This window comes from Gymnogyps californianus, chromosome 1 (genome assembly GCF_018139145.2).
Source record: "Gymnogyps californianus isolate 813 chromosome 1, ASM1813914v2, whole genome shotgun sequence".
In the NCBI taxonomy this organism is placed as follows: Eukaryota; Metazoa; Chordata; class Aves; order Accipitriformes; family Cathartidae; genus Gymnogyps; species Gymnogyps californianus.
In genome coordinates, this window is record NC_059471.1 from 93,318,195 (window position 1) to 93,340,843 (window position 22,649).

At 35.4% G+C, this 22,649-nt stretch overlaps 1 protein-coding gene across 1 annotated transcript in view; it reads right to left on the bottom strand.

The window, feature by feature from the left end:
• The window catches only part of CFAP47 (cilia and flagella associated protein 47), a 363,098-nt gene that overhangs the window by 100,724 nt on the left and 239,725 nt on the right, over positions 1 to 22,649 (bottom strand). Inside the window, 1 exon segment of the mRNA XM_050891106.1 lies at positions 21,741 to 21,838. Within this exon segment, the coding sequence (XP_050747063.1) occupies positions 21,741 to 21,838 (98 nt within the window).

Below are 22,649 nucleotides of genomic sequence, written 5' to 3' on the forward strand. Positions count from 1 at the left end.
TTCCATGAATAAAGAAAAGTTCAAGTCTTCCTGGCCAGTCTGTATTCTAACAAGATACTTCACCTTCCAAAATACGGCTGGGGCTTGCCAAAATACACCTTACAGGCAGATCTGCTGTAGTCCCAACCAGGTAAACCATCCAAGCCATCTCCCAACAGCGAAGCACGGACAGTTGAAAATGTCCACTTTGCAAGCTGGCAAATGATTCAGGCTGAATTCTGCAGGATCTGTTCCTCTTAGTTTTTAAGTTACATCATAATACTTGACATTAAAACAACACCATCACAATAAACATTCCTTCTCTTGTTCCTTTTTGCCATTTCCCTTACTAGTGGTCTCCATATCTTTCTATTTAAAGTCTATGAACACTTCAGGCAAGGACCATCTTTTCTTGACCATCTGGAAAACATGGCTACTATTAAAGTGCATATTAAAATTCCAGTTACTATAATAAAAGGGAGCCAAACTAAGCCTGATTAGATAAATATGCATACTTTACATGTGGAACACCTTTAAGATGAGCAGGAATTAGGCAGAGGTGGCTCACTGTGCACAGATCCTACATTGCATTCTTGAGCAGCCCTTGAAACACTGCTATATTTCAGCAGTGTTCCAATGACCCCCTTCTTCGCTGTAAGGTTAAAAATTGTGTAAATCCATCCTATGTACCCTATGTGTGTAAATATCAATACACTTTATGAAATGAAACACTTTAAACAAACAGGAAGGAATATATTAATGAAGGAAGTCCACCGTCACAATTCAGGATGCAGTTTAAAATATATACATTCTATTCATATATGTTCATCTACATAAAATATGCAAAATCCAAACCCAAATATATGTATTTACTTCTCTGTATCTGTATTTATCTCTGTCCCTATTTTGGTCTCTTTCCTTTCCTCTGACCAAGCAGTTTATTTCAAAATGCAGGGTTTTTTTTTTTAACATATGGTGATTTGGTTCTCACAGCAAAATTTTGCCATATACTTTTTTGTAAAAAGTAAATAATTCAAATTGCAATATGAAAGGCGAAAAAGATAAAATATCTATTAAAATTAATAATACACTAAAAACTGAACATGAAATACTTTACAACACCACACACAGCTGCCTCACTCTGCTTTGAGCCTGCCTATGATTTGGTAAATTTCTATACATTTACATTTATAGAAAATGACTACTGGAACACACATAAAACACATTTAATGTTCTACAGATGGCAAGATTACACCAACAATTTAAATCATTCAAGTGTCTTGCATCTGTAACATGGGATTTAAATTTGCCATAAAATATTTTAAAGCTCAGATTAATAGTTTTTACCAGTGTAAACAAATTTCTAAATCTATCTACCATTTTATTGCTAAAGGCTTCCTAACAACTTTGTAGTAAAACATCTACATGTTGGGTTGAAGAAATACTTTTACAGTAAAAAGGAAATATTGGACTGCTTATTTAGGAAAAAAGCAGCAACTATCAAAAAAACCTGTGTAACCTTGTACACAAAGGAGATGTTATATTGCCAACATTAGCTTAATGTAAAACAGTGTTCTCTTGCCAGTATAAAATTAATATCTAGGATTATGTATTTTCCTGGAATTTCCCAGGGAATTTCCCTGGAATTGCTATAAACGTTTCAAAGATCTGCTACTTCATGCATAGTAATAAGAGAAGATGTATATTTATTAACAGAATGTATATGTATTGTACGTTTCTAGGCCTTAATGGATCGTTTTGGAGGCATAGTACTAGGACAAATAACAAAACACCCATTGAATTGCTAAGAGTATTGTTTTTCCTGAAAGTACCATTTTCTCAGAAAGAATGCAAAGGAGTAACATCATAGGCAAGTTCCAAACACATTTATAGTCATTAATTTAGCTCCACATTTCAATGTTGTGTTTTTTATAAACATTTTGACAGAGGAAAAATGTAAAAGTTGAAAAAAGAAGAGAATTAATCTCTTTCCTCAAACTGCTTCTTGTATCAAGACTGCCAGTCCCCAAGATAGAGCCATTCTGGTGCAACATGTCATGTTTTTATTCCTTTAGAACTTGCTGTAATCCATGTCTTGTCCAGTGCAGGTCATTTAAAATAATCTAACATAAGGTAAAATAAAATTAAATGAAATGTAAATATCAGATAACATTCATTCTCTGTGGAACTTGAAAAAACAATTGACTGCTTACACTTTATCCTACACTAATAGCCTGAGCCTATGTATAGGTGTAATATTCTGTTATCAAGATTTTGCTTCAAAAGATGCTCACCATCATCAGTTGATCTTTTGTGATATTATGCCTGTTTGCTGAAATATTTTCTTGACATATTTTATACCAAAGATTTTCTCATCATCCCATTGTCTACATCCTTCTTTTAGCAACTGAACCTAAAGGATTTAAGTTCATAATATGTAATTTCATACTTTATTAATGTACACACTGCACTGAACTACCAACTAATCCTCCTCTAACTTTGACAACCTAGCTTACAGGAAGATGGACACATTCTAAAATTACCGTGCATAACACTTCTGTGTTCAAACTCCAGTAATAATCCTACTCTAACCATCATCAGGTGTCAATAAAAGCACTATCTGGCCAAAGTTTCTAAGAGACTAACTACACTTCTTAATGCTTTAGAACAATTGTTTTCAATTAAAATCCAGTTTCTTTAAGCAGATGACATTCACTCTGCATTTGTTTGCAGCTTTTCCAGCCCATGGACCTTGAGGAGAAAGCTCAGGTACTTGCTCCCGAGTTTGCCAGGCTATTGCTATAGAAGCAAATTTTCAAGTCAGGTATGTAAGTGGTAAGAAAGTTGTTTTGATAGGCCTGGTGAGATAACGCAGCAGAAATTCTTCCCTTCGTAGGTCCTTGTCCAAATCATTGTTCTTCTAGACTGACAAGTAACAAGTGCCTTCTTTCTCTGTTCCGCACCTGATGACAAGCAGGAACGTTGCTTACTCAAAGATCGAACTTGCAATGGTGGCAATATTCTTGAAAAATTAGATCTTGGCCTTCTATCTTCCGTAGGCTCAAAATGAGCAGAGCTTTCAGTGTCACCATCAGTGTGTCTATAAGTCAGTAGTAGGAGTTAAGCTAGAGTCTCCTGTTGTATCCTCATTATTATTCATTTCCATTTCTTGGAACAAAAGAGGCTCAAGTGAGTTGATCAGCAGAGTTGATGACAGAGTTTCAGGGCCATCCTGAACATAGTTCAGCCCAGTTTGGTCAAATTAGTTTTAGAAATCAGAGCCGGCTCTTGAACTGCCTGATGCAACGTGTCTCCAACACGCACCTCACCTCACCACTTCTCCTCTCCACACACACTTCTAATCCAGACCCACATGTCCACACTCAGCTGGGCCTTTCTTGCATTGATCATTCAGACACAGGGAAGTCCTAATCTCCTATGTCTTGAGGAGGCGAGTCCTTCCATCCTCCTAGTCACTCGTAAGTTAATGGAGCAGATCTTTGTGAAGTGAACCACCTCCCTCACCATACAAGCCCTTTCTGCCTCGCGCCCTCTGCCCCCCATGATGTAAACTAATTGCCAAGATAACCCTCTCCCTTCCTTGTAGGGTTATGACAACAGAGAATCACAGTATTGCCATTATCTTGATACTGTATTTTCCCATTTTACTTGGCATATTTTGCCCTACAAAATATTAGCTTGCAAAAAGGCACCAACTGTTCATCAACAGCTAAGTCTTTATCAGAACAGCAAATTGAACACTCAAAATCTAGGACTAAACACCTTAAGCAAATTATATATTTGCAAAACTTGCTTAGTAAGGAATCCTTTCTTATCACTATTACAGTACAAGAAACTAACTAGAAGAAAAAAATGTGCACAGGACATTTAATAGCAGAGGCTAATAGTGCAATGAGATTCAGGTGTAAATTTACATATAAAAATCACACTGAATTGAATTTCTTTTAGCTGAAATGTGCATTAGTGCCTAAGTAATAATGGCCTAAAACAGAATACAGAGATGATTAGTTCATAAGTTATTACAATAATTCTAAACTCACCGAGTAAAAAATACTACACTGTTAACCTCTTAATAGGGACTAGACATTGTACCAAGCAAACAAACTGGGAAAACAATGTTTTGCAATAGATGATTGCTAAAAACTTCTTTCTGAAATTGACGGAAAGGAGGGGACTGCAAAAGCGTTATATTCTGTAACTGAAGCTATCTGTGATGTCCTCAGCTCCACCAAAAGAAATCACGCACATTGAGAAACCCACACCAACGTGGTATTACAATAATTTGTAACACATATAGGAAAAGCTAATTAACTAAATAATACGCATATATTTGGACTTCCATGCACCCCAGTTTTGTCCATCTGTATAATGTTTCTGGTTTGGTACAGACAGATAGAAGAAGTTGTAGCAAAGATGAGTTGAATTACAGGAGAAATGCTATATTAAGATAATTATAAAAAACATACCTGACAAGCAGATACAGACTGACTCAAAGTCAAATCAATATCCCAAATTCCCATAACTGAGGAAGTAATAACTATGCTTACATCTTAATGAATATTCCTTTGCATTTGAAATCAAGGCCACCTCTGAGCCCATGTAGATTGAAGCTCAATAATTCATCCACCTGAGACCACAGGCAGATTTCCTTTTCAGATCCAGCAGTGAGATGCAGAAATTATCAATTACAGCTACTTTTCGCCAACCTCTGTACTGAAGGTTGGCACTTTCAGTGATCAGCTCAGTTGCCTACACCACCATGTACAGTAATCTGGCTTATCAAAGCTGAATCAGGTTAGAGAACACAACTAAAAAAATATAACAGTAGATTAATTTTTTCCAATACCACAGCCAATCTGGAAGGAAATATCTGCCACTGCATTAATGTAACAAAGGACCAAATTAATCTTCAGATGATTTTACAGGAAAATCATTTACATCTACTTTGTCAACAACATTTTTGGAAAGCATGACTCAGCAACTGACAGATTTCAATACAGCTCCTATTCATCATTCTCACAGGTCACTTTGCTGTGCAGATACATGTAATATATGAGGTGCCAATGATGGAAAACACAGTCTGAATCAAATCAATAGATGTATTTACAGTCCGTGTTCAATAGGACTATTTTGGATGACTGACACTTCAGTAAATCCAGGCTGCATCTCTCAAAAAGAGACATTCCTCTTTTTTTCAGAATGTCCTATCTCCTTCACAGACTGTCATATCCACCATGCCAGAACAAAATACTTAAGGTCAATATCACTCAATAAAAGCACTAGAAAGTGAAACGTTTCTAAGTTAGAAATGTACTGCTCTTAGATAATGAAGTCAAGAGAGCTATCAGTTACTACTGCATTTTCAGAGTCAGTTATGTCTCATGGAAAGGTAATACGCAATTCTTCTTCAAGCACGTCATAACAGGGTGATACTTGCCCAAAATCAGGCTCAGAATAGTGACAATCATCATTTGTAACCAGTCCTTTCTTTCGGGGAAGTCAAGATGTAAAATTCAGGATACTTTCAGTTTCCAAATAGCTTCTGATATATCAGGTAGGCAATTAGCAAAACCCGTCTTTTTCAATCATTTCTCTCAGATCTAGACTAAATCTTACCCACAGAGATCTTTGTGAATGTCAGTCAGGTTAAGTATTCAAGCAAATCTTTGTCACTTTCTTATTTACCAAAGAAGTATACTATTATCGCTAGACTTTGAATGTATACTGAACCACAAAGTTTAGTTCCTGAGCTAATTGTATCTACCCATATAATGCTACAACAAACAGCTGCAATTGTTTTCTGCTGGTCTCACTGATTTGTTTTCAAGTGCTATATGAAGTTACAGTAGTGCCGTAAATTCATAATTCCAATAGATTAGAACAGACTTTGGAAGGCTTGGTGAGTGCTGATGATTTCTGCATATTCCTAATGAAGTCAGTGACTGAAACAACAGAATTACTTCCAGGGACTTACTTACTCTAATAGCATTTAATTTACCCTATTAGACATTGAAACTGATATTTGCACCATGGGCATACTGTCCTGGATTGAAAACTTGATGTGGTGAGGTTAGAAAGCTCCCTCTGGCATGAAACTACAAACATGATAAAGACTACATCAGTGAAATGCTGAGGTATCAGCCCGCTCAGAACTGATCAGGAAAAGGCAGTGACCAGCACTGCCTGTATTCCAGTGCTTCCAAGACTTTCAGAAATACTTGGTAAAAATAAACTTACAACCACCTATCAGAACTTAACAGTTCTACAGTAGAATAGCAGTAATGACTAATTATTACAATACTTCCATCAACCTTAATGACTCCTGCTACACATGTGGAAGCAAATATTATACTTTGTGCCTCTACTCCCAGCTCATGCTGGTACGAGCTAACTAAAAGTACTTCTTTACTCTTTAAAACTAGTAATCAATCAAGTCTGATAATATTTCATTTTATTGAATTTTTATGACCGTACTAATGAGATAATTTACATCTCAGCTACACCACCTACCATCAAGTTACTCAATCAGCAGAGGTAAAATGCTAATTAATTTGACTGTCTTAGATCTTGCACCTACTGTAACCCTCTTATTCTGTAGGTCTAAAAAGAGATTTTTAAGGAAGCATGTTTCTTTGCAATTTAAAAGACTGATACCATAATTGTCACTGGCACAAAACATATAGAGGTAGAGAAAATTCTAGAACAAAACTGAAATTGTCAGGGTTTGTACTGAGAATAACTTTTTCTCCCGAATTTTCCAAGAGTAGAAAATTACAAATAAGTTCATATTGACAGGTAAAATGCCTCGGATAAAAACCTTCCTCTCCCAATTCCTAGACACTCGGGTTTTTAAATCCAACTTTTATTTTTGGCATATGTCTGCAGTCTCAGGAGCCAGAGAGTATCAGTATTATAATGCAAAGGGAATTTCTTAAATGTTCATAGTTTTTCTGAAAACAGAAATATATATAAATCTGAAGGAATAGTCTCTATAAGAGTTATCTAGTTCTATGCCTTACCATGATTTAAAAGATCAGATCAACTTTAAAAAGAAAACATCCTCATTGTTAGTTGTTGCTCCAAGCAAAGTTAACTTTTAAGTCCTTGAAGTTTGCTCACAGATTACTGTCTCACATAGAACAACAAATGCTGCATTATTAATTTTGTCTTCCATATGTGACATACTAGAGGTATCTGTATTAGCAATCTGTCCCACACATTCCCTTAGTATTTACTCTAAAAAAGTAATGCAAGTTCACTATATCACACGCAATGTTTATTAATAATATTAACATCAAAATATATGTTATTATTGACTGATATCTGTTACGAGAGCCTCTGAAAGAGCTAAAATTAGAGCAGTCTGAACCAAGGCCCACCTTTACACTTCTCTGGGTCTCTCTGTGCAGTCCGACTAGTTCTGCTGTCACCCATAAAGCAACCTCTCCCTCTGTATGGGGTGGTACGGGAAAGATGTGGAAGAAAGTGTTTACTAGAGAACCATGGATTTATGAGTAAGAACATAAAGCCCGTTAAATACTGATCTCTCCATATTCCTGTGTGCTCAGTTTTGAGTACCTGGCAGATCATCTTGTGAGGGAAAGGACTGCTATTACAATCACCTGAAATATACTTTCTTTAGCCTATCCATGTATCTGAACATGAGCCATTATTTCATCCTATATCTTTCATAGAGTAAAAGGTATCCTCCTGAGATTTCAATTTTAAAACTTGCGTAAATATTAATGAAGTGTTTCTCAATTGTTATATTCACCCTACAGTCACCATCTGTTCTGTATGGATCACACAGAACAGACTGTTGCATTCATTTTTCTAGAGACTGCCAAAAATGAGGAGGTTTGAAGGTTGGAAAGAGCTGGAACCAGTAATGAAAACACCCTGTCTATTCTTAGATCTGCATGTAAACATCTTGCTAAGTGCGAAGACTGTGACAGTGATCTTTTAAAACCACCACTGAAGAGTGCAGAAGCAGTGCATTAGTGGCACGGATCTGGGAGCCATTACAAATGGCAACAGCGGCACAAGCTTCAACTCAGCAAGAGCAACTCTCGTGGAAGTGGGGGCGGGCAGCATATGTTTCAGAGTTACATTACCAACTTTTGAGTACTCATGTGGCTTTCAGGGACTTGAGAGAGAGAGAGAAAGAGAAAGACTTGGCGGAGAATAGACAAAACTATTGTCTCCGCACTTATGTGGAAACTAAACTCAATCCCTTTCAGGCATTTGGTTTTATTAAAGCAGAAACTAATAATTCACTGTTCAAAACAGACCTTCCCCTCTGGCTTACCTCCTGCTGTACAGATCCTGCTTGGAGCTCACATATTAGATACTTCCTCTCAAGACAGCCAATACTATTTTTCAAATATATGGATGGATTAGAAAGTCTCTTGACTCAGTGAACCAGCAATATACACTCAGAATTTTCTCCATGAAATAGGCAACTGCTAAAGAGTAAGTGTGCTTAAAGCAATAACTTCCAGCCTTTTAGACATTTTACATAAAAACTTAAGAACTGGCTTACTTCTTGACCTCTACATACAACCTGAAAAAATCCATTAGAATATTTGCAAGGCAAAGTAACTTTTACAGTCCATTTTTCTAAACAATCTGAGATAATGAACCTGAATTTATCAGCCTAAATTAAGCCTCTGTACTACTGTTCTCCATTAGGAAATCCACAGTAAACACCAAAGTAAAATACAGTAACCAAAAAATAATTTTTTTAAATTGTAAATTGTTACAATGTTGTCAATAGCTGAAGATACTTAATAATTATCAATTGGTAAAATTTTAAAAAAATGGTTGTTTTCTCTGCATTTAGAACTAAAAATACCTGCAAATGTACAAACAACTCATAATAACTGGAAGTGTTATTTAATTAATGAATAATGAATATTCATGAACAAATTGTAATTTGGCTTTTGAAAACTTCCTGCTTTCTCAGATGGTTCTTTTGAACTGTTAAAATTCTTTGTAAAGTATCCTTTCTAAATCCCAGAGAAATATATAAATGAAAAATTACTGAGTACACGTTCACTACCTCTTTCCATGTGAAATGACTAATGCTAATTTTTACTCCACATTTCTCTCAAATAACTTCAGCTGGAATTTGTTCAATAGAAATATCTGCTGCAGGGAACCAATTGTATGACCTTTAGATTACCTTTATACAAATAGTTCTGGAGATTAAACTAATGTAGTCTCTATGCTCACCGAGACTTTACCTTCTCTTTAGTCTTCTAAGATTTCAGTTGCAACGATTTTCATATACATTTATACCAAGAATTGAAATCAAGCAGCAAATTCATTTTAAAAAGGTTAAAGAACAGTCTTCAGACAGTAACAGACACTGGTCCCTCCTTTCTAGTGAGGATGACGATTAAGCAAGTGCCAGTTCATATTCTTACAATTACATAGTCATTCCTTGCTCTGATTCAAATAGAAGAGGAAAGATCTGGATTCCTTTTACAATAGGCCAAACCATCTAAAATAGGTAGGGTTTTAGCCTGAAGTAAAAATGTCAACTAAAATTGTACAACTTAAAGCAAGTAATTCCTGAGTTAACGGCATTTTACAAACTTCCAACGCATCATGTTTTCAAATCAAATCCGTAATCAACACATCATGTTTTCAAATCAAATCCATAATCAACTAGTTTTATATACTTACTTGAAGTTCCTGATTCAGATGTTGTTTGAGTATGTTTGTATGCGTGGATAAACTTGTTGCTCATTGTAATGATGCCATTTAATTATCATTTGCTGTTTCAGAAGCTGTGCATACTATCCATAGAAATCCAGCAGAAAAGAAGAACAGCTAGCTGCTTCAGGTCATGTTCTAGAGATGCACAACTATAAAACAGTATTTGAATTTCACTCCAGCATTTTTAAGTAGTATTCTGATCATGGGAACACAGTAATACTATTTTGGAGAAGCAGGGATATTGCTACATTTTGTGAGAGCAGTAGTACACCTGCCAAATTAGTCTTAAGTAAAAGATACAGCTTCCTGTTATACAGATGGACAAAATTCATAGGAATGGAATGAATAATAAAGATCTCTTCTTCCCTTTTCTTCATATTACACAAGGAAAGCAGTGAGTTCTCACTACTCACTAATTCACATTAATCACTGAGGGGAAAACCAGTGGCAGTACCACCAATTTTCTTGACTACTCAGAAAAATGGCAGGACAGGTTTAAAGGTTATACTTCTGCAGAAAAATTCACAGTTCAAGCATAGTTTGAAAATTTATACTTAAGATAACTACCTTTTTTGGAGAACTTCTCACTATTCTCTTTCAGGTTCCTCTCATTGTTATTAAAAAAACAAACAAACAAAAAACCCCAAACTACAGAGTGTATATACAACCATGTTTTGTCTTGAGCTAAAAAGCTAGCACAAGTTCCACTGATTAGAAAGACAGTCATTAGAGAGGTATGTCCAGGGAACAGTTCAAACATTAATTTTTCCTTTCAGTGACGTTACTTTAATACCTAGTTCACTAAACTATAAAATCAGTACTCCAGATACCATCAGTGTGCAAATTTTTTAAAAAGAACTTTTTCTCTGAATTTGCTGTGTTTGACAGTTGAGCAAAAAACCCTCTCGTTTTGATTCATAAGCCACAGGGTTAGCCACAGCAGTTATGGACTAAGTGACATAGTACTTTAATTATACAAGGCTACTCTTTCTTCACTTAACAGTTATTTTTCATATATATGACCACTCATCTAGCATAGATGTAACACCTCTCTAATTACTTGGTTTAGATCTAACCTTACATTTTTGTTCAATGGCAGTTAGTGACAGCTCAGCTGTCATTTTGTGATCTACATTAGCTCCCTGCTGTTACATCACAGAACTGATTCATGCATCTGTAGGGAAGAGAGGAGGGGGTTAGCTGCTGCTATGTATTTATCAAAAATTTTCACTCACATTCTAATATTTCTAATAGTTTACCCTCCTTCTGATAACTCCTTTTTTTATTTTTTTTTTTTTTTTTTCAAATGGGCTATACAAATATATTCTGGTCTGAATTATTTGCCAAACTGCTTTTAGTTAGAGTGATTAATAATTACCACCTTCCCAAATTTGTTTTTCTTCCACAAACCATGTTGCCATGGTTCTTTTACAGAATGTTACTTTTTATGCTACCAATTGTTATGAAAGCATATTCTAAAAATTGGTCTTAGGGCATGATTCATAACTTCAGGTTACTCAGTTTCTGAGAACATGATCCAAGTATCAGCCATGTATAACAATGTTCAGATTACAGTTTAGCTTAGGATTTATGAAAAATTAATGTACCACAGCTATGAAAACAGTATGTCACTGTCTTCAACTGCCAAGTTACATAATTACAAAATATTCTTAATTGTATGCTTTTTACTTTTAATTAAATAAATAATGAAGAATTAATAAAGGAGACACTGACACATAATTTAAATTCTAAGTTGGATCTGCTTTAACACTGGTTGTATTTGTAACAAGCTCTCTACATTATACTTGTTTATTGACATAATGCAATTCCCACAAAATGCAAACTCTTGTTAGAATAAACATGATGCAGTCTTTTTTGACAGGAAGAGTTACAAAGATTTGGGTGCTATGATCTATCTATATTAGCACGTAGTGAGACACAAAAGGAGTAGACACGTATAGCAAAACAGTTGGTGGTGAGGACCCAGCATCCACCCAGTACGAGCGCCCATGAATGTTTTGCTTATGGGTAGTCCTATTTTGCTCCCATGAACTTAAACACCCATTAATGGTTGAAGAACATTAGACGAGCACCTGGAAAATATTCTCCAGTTAAGTTACACCCAAAAGAGATGCATTTCATGCGCTCCAGGACGACTGTGTGATACAAATGAAAGTGCAGTAAGTGGGGATGATCTGGAGAGACACCCAAAAAACATGCTCTTGCTGTGAGCTGAAAGGCTAACACAGATGCATCTTTCCTTGTGGGTTCCCTTCAAGTAATTAAACAAAAGAAGTACAGTTGCCAGGGAAGCGGCATGATCTAGAGAAAATTAACGCATCTTTTGTGCAATCTCTTATTGTTGTGGCTCTCTGTAAAACAGTTATGGATTTAAAACAGACTGACATCTCCCACAGATGGCTTCTACCTCTACAATCCCCAAAGCATGATTCCCAAGTGCTAAAGACCTGCCATGATTTTTGAGGGGAACCATTCCTTGAGCCAATATATCCTATGAGAAGAAAAACATCACTGAGTTGGCAAGGGTGCTACTCCTGAGCTACAGCTTATAAATCCTTTAGAAGGCAAAATCATTTCTGGAGCTGGGTGAGAAGAGTTTGAGGATTAGACCCAGCAGTAGGACTGGCAGGAATCCCATGCTGCTATCCATCCATCCTTCCTTCTCAGTCTACCATCTAAAGAAGAGAGTAGGATTTTGGGAAAGGAAAAGGATGTCCAAAGTATGGCTCCTCCTCTCTTTATAGATTAGGCTACATTGTGCTAAGGTCAATCCAGTTCCAAACTGAACTGTTCCTTATCTGCTTTCTGACTGGCATTTCCAGATCTAGCTGATAATAACTGTGTGCTGCTTCTCGCTTCCTCTTAGAGTTGTAGAATAACTTAGCTGTTGACAAGTGAAGAGCGTTCTCGTAATCAACAGAAATGATAGTTCCACATGCAAAATCACAGAATCTATCTTGTAATCATATATGAGAAAAAACACAGCCTGATTTTTAGAATTCATAATGAATTTGAAAGGTTGTCAGCTATTGATAAACAAGTCTGATTTAGCCTGTGCTATCTAGAAGTCACTAACAGAGTAAAACCCACAGAACTACTGAAATATACTTTAGAATTATTTGTAAAGTAAAATATACATTTGAAAGTACAATTCTGCATCCTGTACCATCTCTACTGTTGCAGGTTTGTTTTCTTTGCCTTTGAGATTCATTAGACTGCCACAGGCTGGTCTGGACAAGACAAAATGAAATAAAAATATATTAAGGTTTTCATGAAAGAAAAAGGAAGAAATTCCTGGGCAGACAATGATCACAGAAGGTACTTTCTCCCTTTTTCCCTGAACTAGCTTTTAGCTGATCTCTTTTAATAGAGTTGATGATCTTTGTCAGGATGAAATGCAATCTGAAATTTGCATTGGTGGAGGGGGAGGCCAAAGCTGACAAATCTCCAACATCAATCTCCTTTCCATCATGCAGAACAAAACAGAACTTAGAGGGCTTTTTCAAAACGATAGAATAGGTAATGAGGCCTCACAAATCCGAAATTTCCTTACTGGAACTATTTCCAGCACACTGCTATGGAAATGTTTATATAAGTAGCACAACTGATGGTTTTTAATGACTGTGGGGAAATGTTCTCTATAGGCCAGCAGTGCCAACTGCCGGAACTGGTTCTCAGGCTGGACTGAAAGTCAAAGGACACCGACAAAAGACACATGTACTTAGAATTTAGATTGATTGCTTTGATTATGACAGCTGGCAAAAAATAGTTTGAAGCTGGGCAGTAGCTGATGAAGTTGTAAGGTAAGGTTGGAGGTGTTCATTATAAGCAGTGTACGGATTGACTGGATTATTTCAGTATTAACCATACTTGATAATATCCCTCCTCTGAAAAATATGCTTATCATCTAAGCACTTGTACGGGTTCCCTTGTTTACCAAGCTTTAACAATCAAGGTGGGCAGGAACCCTTCACAGCTGGAATGCATCCTTACAACCTTTCCAGGCTTCACCAATTGATCTAATTTCTATTAATATACATGGGGCTTAGAAAATAAACCTGCATCTGGCTAATCCCCCTCTATTTCAGTAAGGTTCTTCTCATTTCTGGAATGGTGATGAGTGGATTTCAGGGTGTTCAGGCCCTGGATTAGAAAAAATATCCAGATCAGCAAGCTATATGGTTCACAACATGAATCATTGCAACTCCTTATAATCTGGTTGATGTGTTCACTGAATGAGTATATTCCCTTGTTTCTCTTAGAGATGCAATATATGGTTGTAGTCAAAATGTTAGATATTCAGGCAAAATAAAAAATTACCACTATTTTCAGAAGACACAAACTGTACATAGTTGACAGTACAATGAGATTTATCACAAGTACTCAATACAAAAGCAGGAAGATAAGTTATTTTCATTTAATAGAAGGCTGCAAAATATACTTAACTGGTTATCATGTATTTCTTAAAGACCACTTATTAGATGAAATATATCAGGAATCTTGATTAATCCATCTATTTAATCAGAACATAACAATATAGACACATTCTTGATTAGAGAACTAGTTTCTCAAGATTTTTTAGCTATTCTGTGGACATTCTCAAGTGTATGAGATATATATATATAAAATGAATCACTCAAAGAAAATGCAAGCTGCATTTAAATTACATAGTAGTCCACTGAAAAATTCTAGCTTGAAGATTCAGGGTCTAACCCCAAGCCTCTTCACAGTTCTGTATGTGAAACTATTACCACTATCATGTACAATGTATAAAGACCTATGTTTCATGCAAATAAGCCAATGTACCATTATTTCTACAGTTGCATATAAGTTTATAATAATTAATTAGTGTTTTAAGAATTCAAAGATGAACCCCTAATTAATTAGAAGACAGAGTCAAAGTGATCTGAACACACAAAAGATGGAGACTACATTTAGGAAAATTAAAGTACCTTTATTCCATGAAATGAAACTTAGCTAAACCAGACCCTCCTATGAGTTCAGGATCTCACTCACAGCTTAGTCTCACTGTCCTCCTTTTAATAGTTGGAATAATGTTAGGAATAGGAGGGGGATCTACCTATAAAAGCTAAAGCCTTCTCACACTGTACTTCACCCTACCAGCCCTTGCACTAGGAGCTACACTTAGGTCTTGGCCATTAGAATCTTCATTCCCATGCTGGGAAATATTTATATTACTTCTTACAGTTTCCTGCATGTTGAGCAGATCAACACTATTTTTAACTCTATGAATGCTTGCCATGCACACACTGGGCAGGAAAAGATGAGGAATTGAGGGAAGCTCACATCAGTTACGCTCCTTTCTTCAAAGTAAAAGCTATACTCTTACTTGACAAATTAAATTCTTCTTCTACAAAAAGTAAAAAAGAGAAAAATCTCCTCTTTTATTTAAGTGTTTTACAATCAGAGCTTCACAATTCAATATTCACTGCAATACTTCCTAACACCAATTGCAGGTTATCAGTAAGACAGCTTGCTTGATTCTTGAGAGTGGGATAAATAATGAGGTCTTCCTAACACCACTTCTAAGATTTCATTTAAATGGCTGGTATGGTCAAGTATTGGCATCAAGGAAGTTTGTCATAGATTGACTTTTGATATAAGGAGCTGCTGTGCTATGAATCACTTTTTAAAAGGTCAATGGGACTTAGCAACTCTTGTTACTTTTCACCTAATATTTTTAAATGTCATCAATGGAAACCTAATTTTTTTATGTTGCATTGGATTTTTTAAAGTAGTAAAATTTCTAATCTTAAGATATTACTCAATTATCTCATCATTGCTTTGATGTACATCAACTGATAAGAAACCAAAAAGGCTAACCGGTAAAGCTAAGTTTTGAAAGCTTGGTTTTGATAGCCACACTTCAAAGTGCATCAAGTGAAGCAGTCAGAGGACAAGCACTGCTAAAATCCAAATTATTTTCTTTCTTTCAATACACGTTTGATCAGGTTTATTTTCTCTTTGAAAGAAATACTTTTGGAGAAATACTACAATAGTAAAACATGAAGGTCCAAGTGGAAAACATAAATGAAGATGACTACCTTATCATACTCTTCATCTTGGAAAAGAGATAATTCAGAACAGATATACACAAGTCTACAAAATCATGAGTAGCATGGAGAGACTGGATAGGGTTTAACTGTCCACTGACTCCTATAATTTAAGAACTAGGGGGCATCAAATTAAAATAAAGAACACAGCTAAAAATACAGGTAATGGTTCCTACAACATGGTCAGTAAACACTTCAAATTCAAAGTCAAAGGAGCTTATGGATACTAAATGTATACATAAGTTTAAGGATATACCTGGCAGCTCAGCAAAAAGCCTGAACAGAAAACCCTTAAAAGCTGTACATATACCATACTATATGTACATGCTTTTGCTTTTTCCCTTGACGTTTCCAACCACCCCTGGAGACAAGTCCAGGGTTCATACCATAGGTTCAGACCTTGGTCTGAACCCCTCTATTGAATTCTTCATAGGCTGTGCCTAGAGAGTCCGGTGAGTTCAGAGTTTCAGAGAGTCCCGTGAGTTTCAGAGAGCCCAGCAAAAATTTCAGAGGAAGGACAACTGAACACTTACCCTTTCATGGCCTAAAAGACAAATATTAAGGCTGTGACTATTCAGTGTTATTCAGAAATTATATGAGGGTCTGAACTTTGAACACTAATTGTCATCTGTTTGCTAGACTTCCAAGTGATGTATCTGCCTCACCAGAAAGTAAAAGTGTGGTTTATATGTGACTACTCTGCTTCATAATATCCCCATTCATTTTAAACTGATTTTAAACGTAATCTGAAATCGTGTACCAAACTGTCTATGTTGGAAAAAAAAAAAAAAAAACAAATGTAAAAACCCCCAACCTTCCCCCCCCCCAAAAAAAAACCCTGGGGAGAAAAATGACAAATAAACCTATCTTAAAGAAGATCAACTGAAAATTGAAGAAACAAACTGTGATCCAGACCTTGCTTGGAATTACAGGCATGTAGAATTACCATGACAAAACTTAAAATCAATATCTGATTGTGCTATTTACAAAATAGTGGCACCATGCATTTATCAAACACAGGAGATACATTGAGGACTGATGATCTGGGAGAAATGCTGAGAAGTGGAAGTGGTTCACTGTCCCAAAAAGTCTGAATGTAACAATATAAAACAGTATTAGCACTATTAAGGGCCAAATTTGAGGCAATTTCTTCTTTTTTACTATCATTTTCTTGGTAGAAAAAACGAACACACACACACACATATAAAAAGAAAAAGAGATGAAAATATTTTTATTATTCAAACGCTGCATTGACCTTTAAAGCATTGTATGATACCAAGCAATCTGTGGAGGGCATTCTAGTGACCACATAGACAACAAAAAAATTAACCCTAATTCAATTTAGAGACAGATGTGTTTCAAATTAGAGGAATTATTGGGTTTCTATGTTAAAAAAACTAGGAAAAAAAATTTCTCTTTTAAAATTAAAAAGCCACTTCCTTCAATTTATGGGTCAAATTCTGAGGTCTTTACTGAAATGTTTATTCATCCATTTCCCAGAAACCCATACTATCTACTGAAGAGTAAGGACTACAATAGGATTGGAATCTAAACTTCCGATTAGACTAAAGTTCGCATTTTAATGGAGCTACATTTGGGACAAGATGGAAGTCAAACTTACTATTTACAGCTGGATGAACCAGTCTAAAATTTAACTTCTTATCCTAATTTACAGTGATTCTGCTGCCAGCAAGTATGGATAACAGATGAAAAGATTAATTATAACGAATCATCATCTTTTATTTATTGGAATTACCATTCTACTACTTTATTTCTAAATGCATTTAGTGGACATTCCACCTGATCCAGAAAATGTATCCTCAGCACTGCTCATTGCCTTTGTATATTTTAATACAAATTAATATATATACTTGTGTGTGTGTGTATATAAAATATATATAGATAAAATATATACATAAAGTTGAGAAAGGCCAAAAAAGAGTATAATTCTCCATATTTATATTTTCTCTATTTTTTTGGCTGTTATTGGAGGGAGGAAAACAAAAGTAGGTTTCCCTTGAAGAGGTGGCAAATTTCTGCCTACTGAAAAAAGACATTTTCATCCAGCCAGAGAACCCTGTTCAAGCATTCTATTCAAACAAGAATATTTCTTTTACTGATATACAGTGATTAAACTAATTGAAATTAGAGTAGAGCTTTAAAATAATGACTTTTTCAATATGGCACAATTATTCAATATTTTTATTTCCATTAAATAGCCTAATCATAATCTGGTTTATTAGCAAAATACAAGCTTAAATGCTTTCAGCCATGACAAGACAAAAAGAGTTTTAACAAAACTTGAACAGCATAAAACTGGGTTTGATCCACTTAACTGTTCAACATCCACTTTGAATTTTAGGCTGAGACAAAGAACACATCCAAAAGTGATATGTCATGAGATTGGTCTCATCAATGTAAAAATGCAAATTTATTATATTTTATTAAAAATGTGAGTTAAACTAAATTATCTCTAAGCATTTCAGATACCTTTTCATATCTGCAGATACCTTTTGAGACTGAAATTTTGCACCTTAAGGATGGTAAAACATAGAATTAACAGTGCAAACCAAAGATAAATGTAACTGGAAAATCCTGTGTTGTTCCAATTCAAGATCACGAATCTAGTCAGAATTATGTATGAAAACACATGCAATACTACTTAGCGCAGAAAATCCGGAGCAAATTAGAAGAGGACGGTGACACAATGCCTTGTTAAAGTTGTATAAGTTGGGGGGGGGGGGGGGGGGGGGGGCGCAGTACAGACAGAACTGTAGTATTTTCTTTTAGCTGATTTGTGCACTGAAAGCAGAAGAGAGCAACTCTTTCCTGTCTCCAAGACCTGAGCTACAGTCAATTGCATGGTGCTGCCAGGTAGACCTACTTGTTTCTTCAAAATTCTCTGTACTGTTCAACAGAGGATTCCTTTTGCAACATCAGCTGGTGGCCACTGCCTCAGGCCATCCATAAGGGTCAGAATACCTACAGAGTTATAAACTCCGTTTGAAACCTGACACACACATCCTGCCACCTCTTTTCATACGGTATGAACTATCATCCTGTCAAGGCATTACATTTCAAACAGACACTCATTTATGAAGTACAAAAGGCTGAGTTAGCCTAAAGCATTTCCAAACCTGAAACACAAAACTGGAATCTGCAAGCAAATATATTCATTGAAGTCTTGTTAATGTCTATAGCACTCGTGGTGCCCAGGTGACATATGTCAGGTTGATCCCATACTGTCCACTGTTCCTGGGATGCCCACCAGCCCTCACCTCCCTGGGGACTCCCTCGCTGTCTGTAGGCTGGTAGTCACTGTGGCCACATGTCTACCATTAAGAAAAGCAAGACGTTAATATACACCTTGATCATTTCAAAACTCTGTCCTGCGAACTTTACCTCTGCTGTAACCAATTTCTGATGTTTCAGAAATCTGATCAGTTGTGTAAGACAGGAAAAGTACTTTTGACATGCTGAGAATAAATTTGTATTGCATTTGACTAAGAGATACAGCTATAACCACTGTCCAGAAGCAGTGTTATTAGTATTTTAAATTAAGTGTTGCTAATCCTTCTCTTTCCAAGAGCCAGGAAGGAAGAAGATAGACTCTGAAGCTAAAAAGAGATCAATGAATTCATTAAATCTGACTCATTGATGTAGCAGATGTACCAGGTGTCTATGCTTTTGAAAAATTTATCAGCTTTTGAAGCAAATTCAAGTCCTCAGCTTTACAAGACTCTGTCTACTGTTTTCACTAGCAAGATCTTACAATGTTTTATTGTTCTCATTACTAGGACATTCCATGCAAAATTAAATATTTCTCAAATTTAAATTTTTGGCCGCTAGGTCTTGATGCATGTTGGTCAGCAAAACTGAGACACCATCACTATCTTTTCAATATTCTTTAGTGAATGATCACATTCCTTCTCCATTTTTTCTTTGGCAAACTAAGCTGATAGAGATACTTAGCATTCATATGACAAGGCCTGCTCTTCCAGTCCCCCATGCTTTTAGTGGATTTCTTTGATTTTCTTCCAGTATTTCTGGAATTCGTAACAATTCTTAACCTCCAAGAACCAGATCTGTGAACAACATTCTAATAGCAGTACCATCGGCATTATTTGCTTTCTGCTTGTATTTGACCATTCTTTAGCAGTCAAGGACTGTATTAGTTCTTTTTACCAGTGTCACACTGACAGTCTGTAGTGAGACATTAGCTAGGATAATCCCAGTCACGTTAGAGACAGAAAGCTCTCCCACTCCAAAATGAACTGCCTGGCATGTAACCAGTCAATTCAGTAACAGCAATTCTGTAATAGTTACCACATGTATTGTTAGTCAAAAATCTTTGTGTCATCTTCAAAATTCATCAATAGTACTGGTTTTTATGAGATTTTCCATAGAGATCTGAAGAAGAGGTATAGCTACTTCTTCACCTCCTTCATCTTCCTAGAAAGGAATTATTCCCACTCAGGTCAAGAATTTCAGTAGCCCATACATTGTAAAAGTACGTTGGATTTTACTGTAAGTGGTTTTTGCAAGTTTTCATACTGAATTTGATTAAAAATTATAAGCAGACTTAAAACACACCTTGAGAATTTATTATACAGTAGGAGTCAATAATATACTTTAAATCTAGCTTTTCCTTTTACCATTTTAACAGTATTTTCAGATCAGAAAATGATACAAGACAATGCATGATCCTGTAGGACAAAAACCTACACTATTCTTTTCAAGGTCTCAAATCACAAACTCTTACTCTAGCTTTTGTGTTTCTTACTAGCACCAGACACCTCCCTACCACCATGCTCACCCAACAGCAAGATTTTGAAAACATCATTATCTGTTTCTCAGCCCTACAGAAGTTCACAATCAGGATACTACACTTCAAGGAAACAAGAGCAAACCAGAAGTGATACATGAACAATGATATTTTAAATATTTTGAGAAATGCTTACTGGTTTAGATTTTTTCCCCCACATAAACACATGCTGACATGTAAAATTAACTGAGGAGACTCTTCTCCCTTCCCAGCATCTGTTACTGGAAGAGGTAGTCCCCTAGTACTTGTATCACATATTTTTATTTGCAAAAATGTTCCTGCAGCAAAATATCGTACCAGTCATTTCTATTCATAGAACCTGTTACCAGCATCCATTATTAAAGTCAGTATTTCTTAGCTGCTTACAATTCATGCAGAAAGCAGGATGTCTAGATGATAAAGCAAATATCCATTTACAGAAGATAAGAAAAATATTAGCTCTGAAAAGAAAAACCTTACAAAGTATAATTCAAAGATAAATACAATTACAAATCTTCTGAGAATAAAAACAATATCAATTAAGCAAACATACTAAACAGGTATTTTATCTTTACATACTTAAGTGATTTAAAACATACAACTTATTTAATATGATGTAATCGTTCTTCTAAAATGACTAACATCATTTAATTAATTTTTGAGAGTGAAAGTACATATTTATCTAGTAATACAAATATGATTAAATACATTCCAATGATTAATGAAATCTAAATGACAATAATAATTAGGTATGCATAAGGAAGGAGGGTACCAAAAGAGACTTATTCCGTTGTGGACTGTACAGAAACTGCTTGAAGTTTTTATAGAATTCGACCTTATCTGAGATCCAAAATTAGAAGCAGATGTCAGCAGAATAAAAATGTAATTATTCAAATAGGATAAAGAAGACACTTTTTTTCAAGCATTCATTTTAGTTCATATCACTGAGCTTAAATGAGGTCTTAGTAAGTATTGAGTTTTATTAATCAAAAAGTGATTGTGTGTGGTCACTTAAACAAAATCGATTAATCCTCTGTGATAGCAGCCAGACCAACAATAAAAATTATGTTTTTCTTCTAATGCAGTAGAACAAAATTAAACATTTAGAGTAATCTTACCAGAGCTCTGCATTTCACATCTATCTTCCTTTCCGGTGCTGCAGGTATGCTGTTAATCTTTAAGGAGAACCACACTTTGCAATTTGAAGAACTTCCTCCTATGTTAAAAAGGACAAAATGCCTTACAAATCATCAATCCTAGCATCATTCAAATCAATGAGAAATTTGGACTTTTAGCAGAAGTGCCAGTCATTGTTCATATTGAGACAAAGTAAATCATGAACTGATTTAATTGCTGTCAACCAAATGCATTATCTAATCCCCTCTTGTCTGGATTCAAAATAGTAACAAAATCAATATATACACAAATTGAATGGAAATAGCACTTTGGCAAATTAGTTTCCTAGACTATCACATTGTTTCAGAATTTTAAATATCATTGATTCATAACTGTTTTCCTTCGAAGTCAATGTTAAAAAATATTCTGAATTATTTTTTTATTAAAAGCTCATCCATCACAGATTCAGAACTAGAAGTTATTCGTTAAACAGATCAGAATTTTCAGTTACATAGAATCAATCCTCAAATACATCTTTGAACATACATTGATTTATACTGCAATGCATTTTTCATCAAGTTTTGAGACAGGATGTCCTGAGTTATTGTGGTAACAAACAAGTTGGCATTAAAGAGACCGCGAATGCTCAAAGATGGTAAATATATGCATCAAAACATTCACACATCAGTATTATCCTATTAGATCAGATTCATTATCTATCTTATCCCAAGCCCTGTTATCAATGACTAGTAAAAGTTTGGCCAGAAAAAATGTGCAATAAACTCTTGTAAACCCACATTTAATTACACAATAAATTGGCGAGAAATCCAGAAGATTTTACTCCCTTCAGTATTTTGTATTATCTAGTCCAAAAAGGAGAGATGAGAAATCTAAGGATATGTACAAAAGCT